Raw genomic sequence first — 19263 nt, forward strand, 5'->3', positions numbered from 1 at the left:
GGAGGGTGATTGGTATTAGGGTACCCGGTACCAAAAATTATCTGATCTCTTAATAGTAAGTTTCCAAGGAGATAGCCTACAGGGTTTAATGTTGTTGTATAACTTCCATATGAATCACGATTTGTTGGTGTTGTATTTCAGACCATGACTATATGGACCTATAGGGCTTGTTTTATGGTCATGGCTAGTTTACCACTTCCTTTAGCATTTAAATGCGTGGCGTTATCAGACAGATGACGTTTCGTAGCGTTGTCCGAATATTTAAAGAGATCACAACTTGTAATAAATAAACAATTCATTCTGTCACAGATTCTCCTCAAAATATTGTTTAATGTTATAATACTCATGTTAACAGTGTGTTTTTGATGAAATCTTCGAGTTAAAAGCTCGAAAGAACTGCAATTTGGCATTGGGAAATTTTGTTTTACAGCTCTTGATTAAATGTGCATCTTGAACCATGTACACTGTTAAAAATGGCTGTAATTAAAAACTATAAGCAGTGTTAATTAAGTGTAAGCGTTTTTTAAAAAATGTAATACATTTCCAAGGGTAATTACCAACTAAAGAACTACAAGTGTAACCGATATTCATGAGTACTTAACACCTGAATAGGTGTAATTGTGAGGTGTTTTGGATAAGCTACACCACTACCAGTGTTAAACTGCATTTACACCAAAGGGTGTAACTATTATTGGGGAATAAATCATAGAACAGCGTTAATTGGGTTGCAAAAGTGTAATCGATATTCATGAGTGCTGAACACCAGGATAAGTGTAATTGTAGCCGCTAAAGGGTGTTCGGGATGAGCTACCCCTCTACGGCTGCGGTTAATTAATTGTCAGTTTCTCATGACCTGAGTTTGTGAAATATACATGCTACATGCGGTAATTATTAATTATTGAGATAATTTTTTTTTTAGTTTAATGCTGTTTCTATTTCAGCAATAACTAATGTCAGTTACTTGGTCGTTGGAAACCCAACCCAACGGTAACCAGTTTTCGCGATTTCTTCACATTTATTAAATATTTTTAGATTAAAATATCCGTTGCACAATATCCGGGCACATCGGAAGACTTGATCATAATAAATCAGTTTAAATTATTAGTGATATGCTTCTAAGTTAACGGTTTGTTAATTCATTCATTCTTGGGCACTTGGCATTTCATTTCTTTATCCTTTCCTACTTTGACGTTCTTGTACCGGCCCCTCTCTAGCTATTTCTAGCTTATGGGAACTCGATCAATCGTAGTGCGGTCATAGCAGACTTGAAGTTTTTATTGTGTACATGAAGCAAATAATTAGCTGGATAGTCTATGGTAGGTTTTACAGTGCCATAAGTTCTAAGTTTTGAATTGCCAGAAATATATTCGGTTTTATAAATAGTATTGAATTGGGACCTTAATAAATGACCGTTTGAATGTTAGAGTTTAAAGTTGCAAATTAAGGGAGATAAGTTGAACTTGTCCATGAGGGAGGATATTGCTGCTGACCATGATAATTTGGGATTGGATTTGCCTATTTCTACATCTTCCACATATGCGGCGGATAGTAACGGATTTGTACGTTTTATGTCGGGTGTGTTTAATCTTTTATAAAATAGAAACATTCGTTGGTAAATATCAATTTGAATTGGGAAGATACCTAGTTCAGCCAATGATCCTATGTTTGAAGATTTTTTGGGTTGGAGTAAAATGGATTTGCAAGTTTTTATTGCGATTTTATTATGCTCCACATATATATATAGTTCCATCTGTGTAAATTCACATTTCTGCTATTTACTATTTGCGACCCCCATACATCACAGGCATACAGAGCTATTTGTTTCACTACTGCTTATTACAGTCTTATGAGTACTTCGGTTGGCAGGAGATCATCGATGCACACTTTCTGGCGGATACCAAACCATGCCCTCGGATCCTAGCCTTTTTACTTAATTTATTTATCGCACTTTTGAAAGATGCGTTATTCGTTATATAGACTCCCAAATATAGATATTCATCAGTAGTTTGGAGCAGTTTATTGTTAAAAACGAATTTCACTTGGGATTTGTTTTTCAGACTTATCTTATTGTTATTAAAAAGCATCACTTTCGTTTTTGCAGAGTTTAAGTTTCCAATCAGTGCAAAAAGAGTTGAGACATACAAGACGATATGTTTATTGATTTTTACTCGTGATTTATATTCATTATAAATTGATACCGATTGTCTAATTGCCCAACAGTCCACCAACAGACGATTTTGTGGAGTATTTCATTATTGCAGTTGAGGTTGAAGTATCGCAGCTGGCCAATAATGTTGTTGACAATTCTTTCAGGTTATCATTATTGCGCATGCGTAGCTCGAACTCGCACGTTGCATTTAGCGATGGACGGGTCGAAAGGTAAGCTGTTTATATTCTGAGCTTATTTATTTTCAACTGAATACATTATCTTCATTGACAACATGTCGAAGTGGTACTTATGCGTATATCTTCTTTAATAAAGTAATCAAATAATTATAAACAATTCAGACACTAAAATACTTTTCTGTCAAGGTATGCGAGTGCGAGCGTTCCTTTTCATTGTGTTGTGTGAATGAATCTCTCAGTCTTCCACTTTGGTTGATTGTCGGATTCACTCAACTCCTTTGACAGTTGTCAAGCAGAGTAGCCTATTATTGTGAAATAAAAGAAAGAATGCATGCCACAACGTCACATTATTAAATTTAATTCTTAGATATGTTGTTATGTATTTGACAAAGGCAGCTGTTTATGAATCAATATATCCATTCCATAATATATATTTTCCAGATTTACAATTTGTAATTGTATCATTCTGATTAAAACACAGTTTTGTTTTTTATAGTTAGGGTTTCACACTTGCGTAGCTTGTTTTTGTTAAGATTATTATTCTTATTATTATTTTTTTTTCCATTTTGATATATCTCAGAAACTACTTCGGATTTATCCTATTTTTTCGGTTTTATCTTATTTTTTCGGTTTTACTGGGAAAGTGGGTGTGACTTAAAAAAGCTATTTTGAACGTTCTGTGACAATGCGAAATGTCTGAAATCAATGCCGTAATTAACAACAATTGCAGGATTTTAACATTGGATACATTTTGACATAGCCAGAGACAATTAAGGCATATAGCTACGGTTCTTTACATTTTTGATATCCGATGAATCTTCGGAGATATTAGGCGCCAAATTTTGAAAATTTAAATTTTTACAAAAACCTTTTTTATTGTTGAATATTTTTTTATGGTATTTTGTCCAGGGCTAAAGGGTCGTCTGATTATTTGAGCAAAAATGTCAATAATTTTTTGTCTAGATAATTCTCCTTGTCCGCCATTGGCTAATTCAGTTGTTTGCTCTTAGATTGATTATTAATTGTTTGATTTGTTTAACTCTTAAATGACCCAGAGGTTTGACGTCATAACGTCATAATCGTCAAAATATGCATATACATTATAAAATCATAATATTATTAAAAAACAACTGTAGATAGACCCTACATGTAAATGGATGAAATAATCTAAATTTAATGTTATTTTCATAAATATGAATTTTATACCAAAAATTAATTTAGATATTTCATGCAAAATTTATGTATTTAATGGTTAGGCCAATTTCTATTTTTTTTTGTTCGACTGTTGTGAACTAAAAATAATTCATGATAAATCTCTTTTAATGTAAGCTTATTTAAGTAGTTCGTTGATTAAGCCTACTTGCTTCTATCACTTATCAATAGGCCTACTGGCCTATCACGTTCTAACGCAAAATGGGGGGGGGGGTTGGATGGCTGAATGGTTAGCGTGCGCGCGCTGTATCATAAAGTCTGTCATTGACTCGACTGGCGTGGTTTCGAATCCCCGGTTGTACGTGACAAGGAGTAGGGTCGCCTGTCCAACCTCGTGGGTTTTCTCCGGGTCCTCTGGTTTCCTCCCACGGCTAAAGACCCCTATGCGCAAGCGAATCATGTAAATAAAATTAAACCATATGTTAGTCCCGAAATGACCTAGTCTGTGTCGAGTAGACACGTTAGGAGAACGTTGTCCTATAGGCCTAGACATATCTCTTAGTAAGATTTTTCACTGTCAAGATGTCAAACAGGAAGTAAACAAATGAGAAAAAGTCGTCTGTTCATAAGGGAAGTAACTCTCATTACGCTAGAAACGTTGCATTCGGCTAACTTGTTTTGTCGAAAAAAGTCGCTGTGGGTACTTAACGGTAACGTTATAGACGTCAAAAAAAGTCGCCATGGGTCAGTTAAGAGTTAAAACAAAGTTCATATGCTCCGTTTTCCAAAATGTCATTTTTTTTGTTATTGATGAAGTTTCCTGTCGGCAACGGAAGTGACATAATTTTAACAAAAACTATAACTTTGACAGTTCAATACCGATTTTAGAAAGGAAATATTATTTTTTCAAAATTTGTTATTACCACTTGAAATCTAAAATACAGTGCTTCAAAGGCATTATTGATAGCCATGCACCAATTGTCAGAAAAACACTCACCATCAGACCAAATTGTAAATGGTACAACGATTCTGTTCGTGAAAGCAAACGGGTAGTCGCAAGGCGGAAAAGGTCTGGCGCAAGAGTAAGCTTGAAATTGACAGACAAATATATGCAAAGGCTCGTAATGATACGAACATCCTCATCAATCAGACCAAACAGAAATTTGTTTTAAATCGTATACAAGAAAATAATAAAAACCCTAAAGAACATAACAAAATTTTGAACAATATGATGAAAACTGGTGACAGTACCCTTTTACCTGAGCATCATGATCCCAAGCTACTCGCTGAATCTTTCAGTCAGTTCTTCAACAATAAAATTGTTACCATACGTAGGGCACTTGATAATGTTTCTTTATCAGTATCTGATAACGATATTAAAGTAAACTTCACTGGTTCACCACTGTCAATGTTTTCAATAGCTGCTGTGGATGAAATCCAATCAATCATTTCTACATCCTCTTCCTCTTCTTGTGAGCTAGATGTATTCCCAACCCACCTTGTTAAAAGCTGTTCTACAGAACTGTGTCCTATTCTCTGTAGCATTGTGAATACTTCCCTATCTACTGGAAAATTTCCTGATGCGTTGAAAGAAGCATTGGTCTTTCCACTTCTCAAGAAGAGTACATTAGATTACAACGTTTTGAAAAGTTACAGACCTGTCTCTAACCTGTCTTTCATCTCCAAACTTATTGAAAAGGTTGTAGCAGTACGTTTCAAAGCCCATCTGAAGTTACACAATCTTAACGAACCCTTCCAATCAGCATACAGAAGCAAACATAGTACAGAAATAGCCTTAACTCGTGTGAATAATGATATCCTAACTGTTAATATTTATCTGTGTTTATATAATGTGAATCATTCATGTCAATTATGTCTATGATGTAATGTGAGTTATTTGGGTGAGCATGTGCGGTAGACGGGAAGTGAGTGACCGGTTGACGGGAGTGAATGGCCGCTCATGGCGGGGTTTTGATGTAATGTCAGAAGGAATAAAATGGTTATAATTAACAGTAATATTGTGGTCTTAACATGGTAGCAGAGCGAGGTTTTCCAAGACCGATGGAAAGTGATTCACGAACATTTCTGGAGTAGTAGGCGACAAAAGTGTTGAAAAATTATCACAGCTAGCGAACTGTCAAAAGTGACCTTGAACTTGAGTGTGAACGAGACAGCGATCAACAGGAAGTGAATTATTAAAAGTAAACCGGGACTAAAAGAGTTTTATAAATTGACAAGCGTAGTATAAATTCAGAAAAATTTAATGATTAGAATTGTTAGAAACATTTTTGTGGCTTTAGTCATATTCATACATGTATATAGTATTTACAGTATAAATGGAGGACTTTTAGAAGTTAAGCAGTCTGTTTGGGGTACCGATAATAGTGTGAGTGAAATAATATTAAACATGGCGTCTGCGTACAAAGCCCTGCCTCCCTTTTCTGATAGTAAACCATATTCAAGATGGGTAGATGAGATCAAAGCTTGGCAGTGCCTCACAGACTTAGACAAATCAAAACAAGCGCTAGCTGTTGCATTAACATTTGATGAACATGATCCTAGTGGAATTCGTGACAAAGTTTTTAGTGACTTACCTCTAGAAACTTTGAAATCTGATGATGGAATGAAGGCATTAATTCAATACATGGATAAATTGTTTAAAAAAGACCAGCTATCTGAAGCATATGAAGTTTATACAGAATTTGATCGTTTCAGGAGACAAACAGACATAAAATGGAGACTTATGTTTTGGAATTCGAAAAACTTTACAATCGCACAAAAAAATTCAGGATGGAACTGCCAAATTCTGTACTTAGTTTTAAATTGTTAAACAATGCTGGGTTGGATAATAAAGATCGTAAACTTGTATTAACAGGTGTGGATTATGCTCAACCTCTGACCTTATTCACACAGATGTGTTTATCACTAAAGAAATTTTTTGGTCAACAGGCTATTACGTGTACATCTGATAAAGCTGAATCCAAATCTAGTATTAAAGTGGAGTCGTCAGCACTTTTTATTCAAGATGGCGAAGAAGAAATTTATTTGACTGGTAATAGGTGGTCAAGAAACAATAGTTTACAGCGTTCACGAACACAAAACTCTTATGACAAAAATTATAAGTTTAAAACATTACAAAATAATACTCAAAGATATCAATCTAATCAAAATAAGCCTGTTGGATATCAATTTTCCAAAAAGCTGAATCCACTTGGACCAAAGGGATATCCACTTGGATGTAGCAGTTGTCAATCCATTAGACACATGCTAAAGGATTGTCCAGATTCATATGAAAAGGCTGTGTTGTTCACTGGTAATATTAAAGGACAAATGGAGGTTTTCACCAGTGAAGCTATGAATTGTGCTGTTCTTGACAGTGCCTGCACATCTACTGTTGCTGGAGAAGGTTGGATGAACTGTTATCTAGATAGTCTGAGCCCTCAAGATTTAAATAAAGTTGTGCGTCACAAAAGTGATACTATATTCAAATTTGGTGGCGGTCAGCGGATGAAATCTCGTGAAAAATTTACATTTCCGTGTACCATTGCTGGTGTTCAGTGTGATATAACCAGTGATGTTGTATCAAGTGATATACCTCTTTTACTTAGCAAGGAATCCATGAAAAGAGCTAAGGTCAAATTAGATTTAGAGAATGATATGGCTGAAATTTTCGGAAAAGTAGTTCATTTACATTGTACGGACACTGGACATTACTGTGTTGAACTTCAGCAAAATGATATTCTGATAAATGAGACATTTATTAGTACCAGTACTAATACCAGTGATAAACTTAAGACTGTAGAGAAACTACATAAACAGTTTGCTCATCCCAGTGCCGAAAAATTGAAAGCTCTTTTACGAGATGCAACGATTTATGATGATGAATATCAAAAATGCATAGATGATGTTACCCATAACTGTGATGTTTGTAAAAGGTACAAACGCACTCCACCAAGGCCAGTTGTGTCGTTACCAATAGCGTCTGATTTCATGAGGCGGTTGCTATGGACCTCAAGAAATGGAAGGATGGGATTTATTTTCTTCACATGATCGACATGGCTACATGGTTTTCAATTGCTAGTGTTATACACAATAAGACTCCATCCGTAATTATTGAGCAAGTCATGACGAAATGGATCGGGGGAGGCTTTGGAACTCCAAAGCGTTTTCTAGCAGACAATGGCGGAGAGTTTGCAAATGAAGATTACAGAGATATGTGTGAGAATTTGAATGTGGAGGTTCTTAATACTGCTGCTTTTAGTCCGTGGCAAAATGGTATTTGCGAAAGGAATCATGCTGTAGTTGATGATTGTGTTGCTAAAATATTAGAAGACTTTCCGAATATGAAGTTACATATTGCTCTAGCTTGGGCAGTGAATGCTAAGAACTGTCTTCATATGGTGTATGGCTGGAGCCCATACCAACTTGTTTTTGGAGCCAACCCAAACCTCCCATGCGTCTTTTCAGATAGGCTACCTGCTTTGGAAGGTACAACAATAAATAAAACTTTTGCTGCACATCTTAATGCCCTTCATTCAGGTCGTCGGGCATTTGTAGCGGCCGAGTCTGCTGAACGTATCAGTACTATCAGACGAGCGTTAAGACATCAGGTTCGGGTTTCTGGCGAATTCTTTCAACATGGTGACAATGTTTATTATAAGCGCGATGATTCAAACAGGTGGCACGGCCCTGGCCGAGTAATTGGACAAGACGGCAAAACAGTTTTTGTAAGGCATGGAAGCATTTATGTAAAAGTACATCCTTGCTGATTGATACGTGTTGGTGATGAATTTAAAAACTCTTCCCTTAGTGAGAAGTCAAGTGTAGGAAATGCTCCAGACAACATTATAGACACACCTGACAACAGACGTGAACCTGACAGCAGTTTTGCTTCTTTTCCAGAGGAAGAAGATGACAATAATCCAAGTCATTTATTAACACACAATGAAGTTAATAATGACAATAATACTGAAAATAATGACTTATCATTAATAGAGAATGCAACAGAAAATAGAGGAGATTCCATTAAAATTCCTCATGTTAACGATCGTATTAAGTATAGATGTCGTGACGATCAACCCTGGACAACAGCTACTGTTATAAGTAAAGGTGGCAAGGCTAGCAGTAAATATTGGTCATATTTAAATATACAGGATGAGGACACAAATACCAAAAAGGGACTTGATTTTGCCAGTGAGAATTTAGAGTGGGAATATACAAATATAGATCAACAAACAAACATCGTACAGAATCAGAATTTATCTTTGGAAAGTGAAGTTCAGAATGCCAAATCAAAAGAACTAGCAAATTGGAAAACATTCAATGTGTACAATGAGGTAAAAGATGAAGGACAAAAAACTATTAGCACCAGATGGGTGATCACCAATAAGGAGGTTGACGGATCAGTAATTGTTAAAGCAAGACTCGTTGCTCGTGGTTTTGAGGAGGAGAGTGTGCGTTCTGACTAGCCAACGGCGTGTAAAGAAAGTATTCGATTATTCTTTGTATTAATCTCAATATTAGAATGGAGTCCAAATTCTATTGACATCAAAGCTGCCTTTCTACAAGGAAACCAATTTTTAAGAGATGTATATTTAGCCCCACCACTTGTGAGGGAATTGTTTGGAAATTGAATAAGTGTGTTTATGGCCTTGTTGATGCATCTCGAAATTGGTTTCTGAGTGTGTCTAATGAACTTAAATCTAAATCTTGTGTACAATCTATTGTAGATCCTGCATTTTTCTTTTGGTTTTAAGATACCTCTCTTGCAGGTATTTTCATCTTGCATGTTGATGACTTTATTTGGGCTGGAACTTTAAAATTTAAAGAACAAGTAGTAGATCATATGACTGCAAAATTTTTGACTGGGAGAATACAAGAAAACACTTTTAAATACATTGGATTAGAAATTAATCAGTCTGATGAAGGAATTACTTTACATCAAGAAAATTACATTAACTCGATAACACAAATCAGACTTGCACCTGGTCGTTCAGGAAGGAAGTTTGATAACTTGACAAATGATGAATTTAAACTTTTGCGTGAAATCATTGGACAGGTAAATTGGGTATCTACCCAATCACGTCCCGATTTGTGTTATGATGTACTGGATCTTACTGTTTCTTTAAAACAACCGCTTGTAGAGGACATTTTAAAAGCAAACAAAATGGTTAGAAAATTAAAGGGAGATGAATGTAAACTTTTATTTTCAAAAATGAGTTTGTTATGGTATATCAAGTGCTGAAGGCTATTTGGTATTTATTGTTGATGACAACAACAAGAGTGCACCTATTGCTTGGTCATCACGAAAAATCCGACGGGTCGTTAAAAGTACTATTGCTTCCGAGACTTTGGCAATTGTTGATGGTATTGATACTGCATATTTTATTAGGTCTCTTCTTAGTGAAATGTTATTTAAAGATGTCAAGTCAAATAAAATTCCATTGATATGTTTAACTGATAACAAGTCAATCTATGAAAACATTTATTCCACTAAATTAGTACAGGAAAAGAGACTTAGGATTGATATTGCAAGTATTAAACAAATGATAGCTAATGGTGAATTACTAAAAATTGAATGGATACCTAGTAGTAAACAAGTATCTGATTGTCTTACAAAAAAGGGTGTATCCAATAAACAGTTACTAGAAGTTTTTAATTCAGGATCTCTGAATTTAGTTTATTAGTTCTTATTACACTGTACTTAAATTAGTATATGAGATGTTATGTTTATGTTTGTCTGTTTATTCTCAAATGGTTACTTTTAAGACTAGGTAGTCTCTCTAGAGGTTTTGTTTGTATTCCTATAAAAATAGAAAAAGGGGAGATTGTTAATATTTATCTGTGTTTATATAATGTGAATCATTCATGTCAATTATGTCTATGATGTAATGTGAGTTATTCGGGTGAGCATGTGCGGTAGACGGGAAGTGAGTGACCGGTTGGCGGGAGTGAATGGCCGCTCATGGCGGGGTTTTGATGTAATGTCAGAAGGAATAAAATGGTTATAATTAACAGTAATATTGTGGTCTTAACACTAACTAGTCTTGACAATAAAAATGTGGTCTTACTGGTTCTTCTTGATTAAGTGCCGCCTTCGACACAATCGACCAGTCTCTACTGTTAAAACAGCTACATGACATTTTCGGACTTGAGGGTAGTGTGCTAAATTGGTTCCGGTCATATCTTACATCCCTTCACCAATCCGTTGTCATCAATAATGTTAAGTCTGCATCTGTAGAACTTAAATTCGGCGTGCCGCAGGGATCAGTGCTCAGACCGTTGCTCTTTACTGCTTATACCACTCCTCTAGGGCGATTTTGAAATCATTCAATCTGAATTATCTTATCTATGCTGATGATACTCAACTTTACATTTCAATTAAACCCACAAATGAATCTCTTCGAGTGTCTAAACTTGAATCATGCATTGATGCTATTAAGTGCTAGATGAAAAAGAACTTCTTAAAGCTCAATGATGAAAAAACAGAGTTTGTGCAAATCGGTTCTACATGTAATCATCATTTATCCAAAATATCTGTTAGTAATATCTCAATTGGTAATTTTGATGTTAACCCGGTTAATAGCGTTCGAAATCTTGGTGTAATTTTGGATAAGAATATGAATATGAATGCTCACATCTCCGCAATCTGCATAGGCGTACGGGCTCGATGACAGTTAGGGGGGCAGAACCTGAAATGCCCGAAAAAATTTCGGTGCCGGTCTTCCTCGAGAGGCGAAGAAGCGGAGCTTACCTTGTATGCCCCCCCCCCCCCAGAAAATTTTGGAATACTTGACGGCTGCAAACACGTTTTCCTGCTATTTCAGCCCGTAAACAAGCAACTTCAATGTGGTCTAATATAGCCTAATTACAATGGCTGACTCGAATTCCAATCAAAATATCAACTGTTGGGAACAAATTTTGAAAATTTAACTGCCGCAAACGCGTTTTCCTGTTATTCCAGCCTGTGAATACAGCAACTTCAATTCGGTCCAATATAGCCTACCTGGATGACCCGAATTCCAAACAACCAATCAATCGTCGCGAGGTATGGGGGCCTTACCCTCCCAGAGAAAATTTTGAAAATTCAACCACCGCAAATGCGTTTTCTGCTATTCTAGCCCGTGAAAGCAGCTCCAAAAGTATCCAATGCTTTTGTAACCAAAATCCCATTCTGAATTCCAACCATCCAATCAGACTGTTGCAGTTGCATTCACAAATAATACATGTAATCGATGCCAGAAAAATGTCGCACAAAGAAGAGTCGCTCTAGACAAAATGTTTTAATCCATAGTCAACTAAGTACAAATTCGATGTATTCAATTAAAAGAAAAGTAAAATTAGTGTTTTATTAGAGATCGATGACAGTTAAGGAAGCAAAACAAGAAATGCCCGAAAAAAATTTCAGGTTTACAGACAGCGGCGCCGGTTTTCTTTGAGAGGCGAAGAAGCGAAGCTGACCTTGTATGGACCCCCAAAAAATTTTGGAATATTTGACGGTCGCAAGTGCGTTTTAGTGCTATTCCAGCCCATAGAATTAGTGTTTTATTGGATTTCGGGAACTTTATTATGAAATAAATTTTTATTTTCACTTTACCCGTCTGCCCGAAAATTCAGCTTGCCGGAAAGTTAGGGGGGCAGCTGCCCCCCTGGCTCGTACGCCTATGTCAATCTGTAAAGCTTCCAACTTCCAACTTCACAAAATTGGACGGATCCGCAATTTCCTCGACATTGACTCTACAAAACTGTTAATTAACTCTTTGGTGACCTCACATCTCGATTACTGCAACTCGTTACTCTACAACTTACCAGCATATCAAATTAATAGACTACAAAAGATTCAAAACAAAGCTGCAAGAATTGTTACAAGAACTAAATTATACACCAATATTACCCCCGTTTTGAAAGAACTCCACTGGCTACCGATTAAGACCAGAATCGATTTTAAAATACTCATGCTGACTTTCTGTGCTTTGTCATGTGATGACTCTCCTGTATATATTAAAGAATTAATTCAACCCTACCACCCTACCAGAAATCTTCGTTCCGAAACTAAATACCTTATTAAATCAGTAACTGCAAACTCCTCTTTCGGTAGACGCTCCTTTGCTTTTGCGGCAGCAGAACTGTGGAATTCTAGTGATTTTCCTATAGAACTAAAGTACTGTGCCTCAATTGACCATTTTAAAAAGAATCTTAAAACCCATCTTTTTAGAAACGTTTTCTTTTAACTGTTGATTTTTAACTAGTGTTTTTGTTTTAATTGACCATAATGTTACCAAAGAGCAGTTTCGGTTGGATTTTAGGACATTATTATTATTATTATTATGCCTTATGCCAATTTTGACTAGGTCAAACCAATTTAGCATTTTCACTGTCACCAGAAATGACATCATTTGGGCAAAAACTGTATTTTTAGACTTACTTTTTTCAAATGATTCTTATTTGTAATGTTTTTAAAATTATGATATTTGATTCAAATCAACAAATAGAATAAACCCATATGATCATACAGAAACAACAAAATGGTTTCTAACTTGTACGGTTGCAGATAAATAGACGATTTTCTACATGTCACTTTTCATGGTTTTTGGGCTATAAAAGAGTCAATTATTATCAGATTTTCATAAAATTTTCACCATGCGATGCCATTTATGATTTCATAAAACTAATTTAACATTTTCATTCTCACCGGAAGTAATTTTATTTTAGCAAAAACTGTATTTTTAGCCTTCAAAACAAATGTTTTTTTGAAGTGGGTTATATTTATTATTTGTTTAACATTATGGTACATGTATTTGATTCCAATGGACATATAGATTGGATCAATACGATCATAAAGATGTTAAAAAATTTCTTCTAGCATCTTACCTTGTCGATAACCAATTTTCTCAGGATCACTTTTTAAGATTTTTTATCCTTTTTAATTTCAGTTTATGGATTCTAGGTTAATTATTTATTGCCTGATATGTATAAAACAAATTCCATATGTTTCATGATGCAAATTCTCGGCCTTTTTGTTACTGATAAAGATTTCTGTCGACACCGGAAGTGACGTAATTTTGCCAGAATTTACATTTTGACCCGTCTTTTCGGAATCAAATATTAATTTTTACAAATCTGATAGATCAAGAAGAATGACCCTATAACATGCACAAAAAATGTTAAACTCAATTTTGTTAATTTAGGTTTTGTGTTTGCGCCATTTCGATTTAAAGGTGAAAAAGGGTGTAAATTTAAGCAATTTACAACCCATTCAGGCTTTTCACATTTTAAAGTATTTCTATGTAATGTTCATAAACTTGTAGCATCTATCTATATGAAGACAATCTATGTCGAAATTAGTTTGTGATATGAGCAGTTGCCGAGAAATAGGCAATTTTCAATTTTTTTTACCATTTCATGCCTAATGCCAATTTTGAATAGGTCAAACCATTTTAACTTAAACACTTTCACGGGAAATGACGTCATTTGGGCAAAAACTGTGTTTTTAGCCTTGAAAACAGATATTTTATTTAAATGACTCTGATTTGTAATGTTTTTAAAATTATGTTATTTAAACATACATTATACAAGAGCAAAATCTTATTATTGCAAGTCTTAATTTAGGCTTCAGATGTTATAGAAATTATAAATTAGATCTTTATTTAAACAACAAGCCCAAAATCAACTCTGTAGACCCACGGATGGCTCGGCTACAGCTCGGATTTAAATAGGATTTCACTTATTGATAAATTCAAATATGGCGCACCCTGATGAGAATACGTCAGATAGATCGAGGCTAAATGATAGAGTGTACTTAGCGAGGCCGCTGTAGAGCGTTTCCGCATGCCATTGAAAACATTACTTGATAATCGAGATATGTAGGTGGAGTTAACGCCTGTCAATCAAACGTTCGGCCAAGGTGAAGGCACATTTCACTACCATTTCTAGTCAAATATTACAACGATGATAACTATGTTCAGAATAAAGTAATTTGACTGAAATTTTCAATATATTCTTCTTTCATCATCTACTTTTAAACTGTTATAGCAAGAATGGCCAACTCTCTATAAAAATCTCCCATAATGTATGTTTAACTCCAATCAAAAAATAAATTGAACCCATACGATCATACAGATACCAAAAAATGGTTTCTAACTTGTACAGTTGCAGAGAAATGGTCGATTTTCTACAAATCACTTTTCAAGGTTTTGGGTCTGTGAAAATGGCAATTATTCGATTTTCATAAAATTTTTACCATGTGATGCCTTATGCCATTTATGATTTCATAGAACTAATTTAACATTTTCATTATCCCCGAAAGTAGTGTCATTTTGGCAAAAACTGTATTTTTAGCCTCCAAAACAAACATTTTTTTGAAGAGAGTTATATTTATTATTCATTTAACATTATATTTGAATCGAATGGACATATAGATTGAATCAATATGATCATATAGATGTTCAAAAATAGCTTGTCGAGAAATAAGCAATTTTGTCAGGATCACTTTTTAAGATTTTTTCGCATTTTAATTTCCCATTAGAAAGTCAGTTAACTCAGCAGTAAGTAAGTAAAAAATTTGTCAGTATCACTTTTTTGACATATGTAACAAATGTATAAATTGAAATGATATTGCTGGATTTGGTTGATTCTGCGTCCATTTTATTACATGTGTGTAATGCTTATGTGGAAATCTGTTTAGTGGTTTCATTAGCACCGGAAGTGACATAAGTTCAAGGATAATGTGGCACCGAAAGTGACATAAGCTCCAGGGTAATGTGGCACTGGTGAAACCCGTCATTACTGCATCGCAGTTCTAGTTCAAAATGTCGTTATACTTGTCTTTACTACACTAGGATCTGGAAGAGTTGTTATATTACCGGCATTTTGGTTGAGGTGAGGGATTATAAGCCAATGAAACAGTCTGTAACGGCGACTGCTTGGCGTGCCATGCACGGAACTGTGAGTAAACCACTAGAAACGCCAATGCTGATTGATTAATCAATATCTGATATCACCCCATAATGGGTTCAAAAGCCGCTCGTACGACCCCTGACACGACCTTCGAGTACAACTTGTCAGATCTTCATGTACATTGTAGTGTAAGGTCATTGAAAGTATAAAAAACAAACGAAATATAGATCTGTAAATTAATCAGATTGAATTTGTATGTGCCTTTCTAATGATTCTAATGAACGCAAATAGCCCGGATCATTGGCTATTCAATATGGTGGCGCCCATGTCAGTTGTTTCGCCTGCTAAATATTCTGCTATTTTTTCATTTCTAAAACTACTTTTTTGACGATGGGGATGAAGAAATGCTTTTAAAACATTTTCTTACAATGCTGACTCCATCCGGGTTAACTGGTAACATGGATCATTTCACAAAGTTTTTTGTCGTGGGCCTATATATATTTGAAAAAGAAGATCTTAATCTGTCAAATTCATCAAGAAAACTCAAATAAAAATCAAAGTTGTTAATATCTATACCCTCATTCTCTAACTTCCGGGTGTTACCATGGACCCTGAAATACAATCCATGGTGTAAATAACACATTGGCAATCAGCAATTTTATATTTTTCAGACAAATCCACACACGTATCAGCCTTTTCAGCCATCCTTGAACTATCCCGACCGTGCTATTTCGCCTAGAGTTCAGAAATCTGTGCAACCGAAAGTCACCCAGAATGCTCAACAGTTGTCTACTGCAAATTAATTATAATTACTGTCATTACATGTTATAAATAGTACCAGTACTCATTGAGTTTAATTGAACACACAAAATGTTAAACTGGTAAGACTCTTTGGATTTTATGTGTTCATTTATTTTGTGGGATAACGATCTAACTACTTTTATAATTTAAGTCCACATTTTATATTAAGATAAACGATAGGGGCACTGTACACAATTCTTTGTAATGCAGGAATACAATTGGGGCCTATGGAGACCTACTATTAAAGAGACTAGAGACCTGGTTACACATCTTGTCAACTCTTAAAAGGCCAGTGTTGTATCCTGTTCATTTTCTATTTAATTACTGAATTCCTTTGATACAAAATAAGGCCAGTATTGAGATGTAGGCCTAACTAAATTTGTGTTCCACTGTCAACACAAGTACGTAAGCTAAAATTTAAACAATGATTAAGAAAAAAACGACTTACACTCAATCTTTCAAAAGAAAAATGTAATTCTATAGAAATAGAACTAGCCCCTAGCCATCACTAATCGAAATTACATCACTCAGTTCAGTGTTTTATTTTGACCTAAATTAATGATGTTTAACAGTAGGCTACCCCCTTTTACAAATAGGTGATTAATCAAATCTTACAATCTCAGATTATCAAGTTATTTGGCACATCTTCCACTTCCATGTTATGAAAAAATGGTTCATATGTACATATTTATTCAAATTGATATCAACAGATGTATTTTTGACATATTAGAATAAACTAGAACTGTTTGAGGTCAGTTCTGACTATTGATAATACTTTAAAATGACCAGGCTTTAAAAAAAAAAAATGCTGCATATACAGTTTAATTCCTCATTAATTAAAGCAGCAACTGCAAGATAAAATACTCAGTCAATTTCTCAATGGATGTTAAGTACAGCATAAGATGATGAACATCAAGTTGTTCACTGATTGCTGAGATCAAGTTTGCTAGACCTCTTTGATTTGAGTCAACACTAAAAATGTATGTTCCATTAGATTTGATTGTTTAATTTTATGAACATGTCTTCATTGAAAATGTTATGGCTATTGATAAGCAAGTGTTGGGATATGACTTCTTAAAAACAACAATTTTAACCATAAAACTTGTCCCATTGCTACTCGAAGAAAACATCTCCATAATAATATTTTATGGGTCATGTCTATTTTACTGATGGAAAATCAAAAAAAAAGATAAAATGATTTTTTTGAAAAATAATCCGTCCAGATATGTAAATATATTCTGTAGTTAAAACCTTACCCTCTGCGGGTTAATGTTTTAAAATGTGCGATCATTTTGATATTCATGGACTGTAAGTTAGTGTAAGAAGTGATAATTCCCCTTTAAAAGATGAAGGGAATTTTCAATTATCAATGAAGATCAATCAAATTGGTATCAATTAAGATCAATTTAATTGGAATCGATTGGCCAATCTCTGGGTGAGAGTGTGATGGCATTCAAAATTTGAGCGACGGAATTAACACAATAACTCTTGATTGAGCTGAACTTGGTGTAGGTGTTTATTACATGTAGGTGAATCCTGATAAGCATTTTCAGCTTAGGCTAAGCACTAAGATAGCAATACCATTGGTTGCTGCTTTGGGACACAATAACATCTAATTAAGTGTATAGTTTTACAACAACAAAACCTTGACTAAGTTGTATCAAGAGCATTTTCTCCTCTTGCTTAATATATATGATCAGGTCGATTGTGCTATGCTTTAGAAAAACATATATGCAATTAATTGATAATACATGTATGTGTCCTCTATTTTGGGACATGAGTCTGACTTATGGCTTGTTTGTATTTGATATAATTGATCTGTAGTGGACTTACTAAGCAGTCCAGAAAACATCTTTATCATGACCTGATGTTGTGACATTCAGAAATCTATTTATGGAATTTGTGTGTTTTTACTGTGTCTCGACCTATCAGCAATTAAGTTGATAATGTAAACAATCAAATCTATGCTAATTATCCCACAGGGTTCTAACAATGATTCTTATCAGTGCTGATATAATTCTAGTTTGCTCCTTGGTTATTTAAATTAAATCAGTAGAAGATTATCTGGACAAAACCTTTCGATTTTTCTAGTTTATACAACATTTGAAGCCAAAATAAATACATGCTATAGGAAGACTTTACGCGCGAAAGCATAAGCTTACTAAACACGAATGATGGCATAGCCATAATGGCACATCCTCCTATTAAATTTGACACAAAACCGGAGGCCAAATTCGCAGCGCCCTAAAATGATTAGAATTCGAGTCTTGTGACCAGTACCCTGATTTTATTAACCGAGACTAGGGAAAATACATTTCGTTTGATTAATTTCCAGTCTCAAATTTTTTCTGCGTATTTAGAGCTAGCAACAATGTAACTTCTAAACTAACTAAAGAGACAACAAACAACAGAGTTTTACAGTTAAATAAAAGCGACTTACAATCTTGCAGTGTCGGTATGTTGCCGCGAGAGTGGATTTAAAAGATAGAAAAAGAGACAACAAACAACAGAGTTTTACGGTTAAATAAAAGCGACTCACAATCTTGCTGTGTCGATATTTTGCCGCGAGTGTGGATTTAAAAGATAGAAAATGGGCAAAACTACATGAGTTAATTCTGAACCGAGAACCGTTACAATATATACGTCATTGGTTACAATCAACTAACTTAGAAATTAAATCGCCGAGTTTTAGCCAAAATTTTAATCTAGTTCGTAACTACTTATTTTTAAAAGTCCAACAAGTAAAGAAGAGAAATTTTTACATGGCTTCATTGATAAATAAGTGAATGAATATTGTCACGTGAATGTCTATTTTGGGCGACTGTTTGCTGCCTACAGTGCACGAGTGAGCCCGTGAGAGCACTTTTCTCATATACGCTGTTTTGATCCGCATGACAACATGCTGCTAAAACAGGTCAGTTTTTATAGTACAAATAATTGAGGCTGTGGGCCACTCTACATAATGCATCTTTAACAAGAATGTTTAGTAATGATGATCAATGCTAGGCCCAAAATTCAATCGCTAAATTCTCGGTTCAGAGTGGATCAATTTGACTGAAATTTTCAGCA

The 19263-nt window shown here is 34.8% G+C and overlaps 1 protein-coding gene across 2 annotated transcripts in view; it reads left to right on the forward strand.

The window, feature by feature from the left end:
* Positions 1-2345: 2345 nt before the first annotated feature.
* LOC126818875 (multiple C2 and transmembrane domain-containing protein 1) overlaps positions 2346-19263 on the forward strand; it is a 111844-nt gene continuing 94926 nt past the window's right edge. For both annotated transcript variants that reach the window (XM_050546503.2, XM_050546505.2), the window contains exon 1: positions 2346-2379. In XM_050546503.2, coding sequence (XP_050402460.1) covers positions 2364-2379 — 16 coding nt within the window. In that variant the 5' untranslated portion in view covers positions 2346-2363. The remainder of the gene's footprint in view (positions 2380-19263) is intronic.

This window comes from Patella vulgata, chromosome 4 (assembly GCF_932274485.2).
Source record: "Patella vulgata chromosome 4, xgPatVulg1.2, whole genome shotgun sequence".
In the NCBI taxonomy this organism is placed as follows: domain Eukaryota; kingdom Metazoa; phylum Mollusca; class Gastropoda; family Patellidae; genus Patella; species Patella vulgata.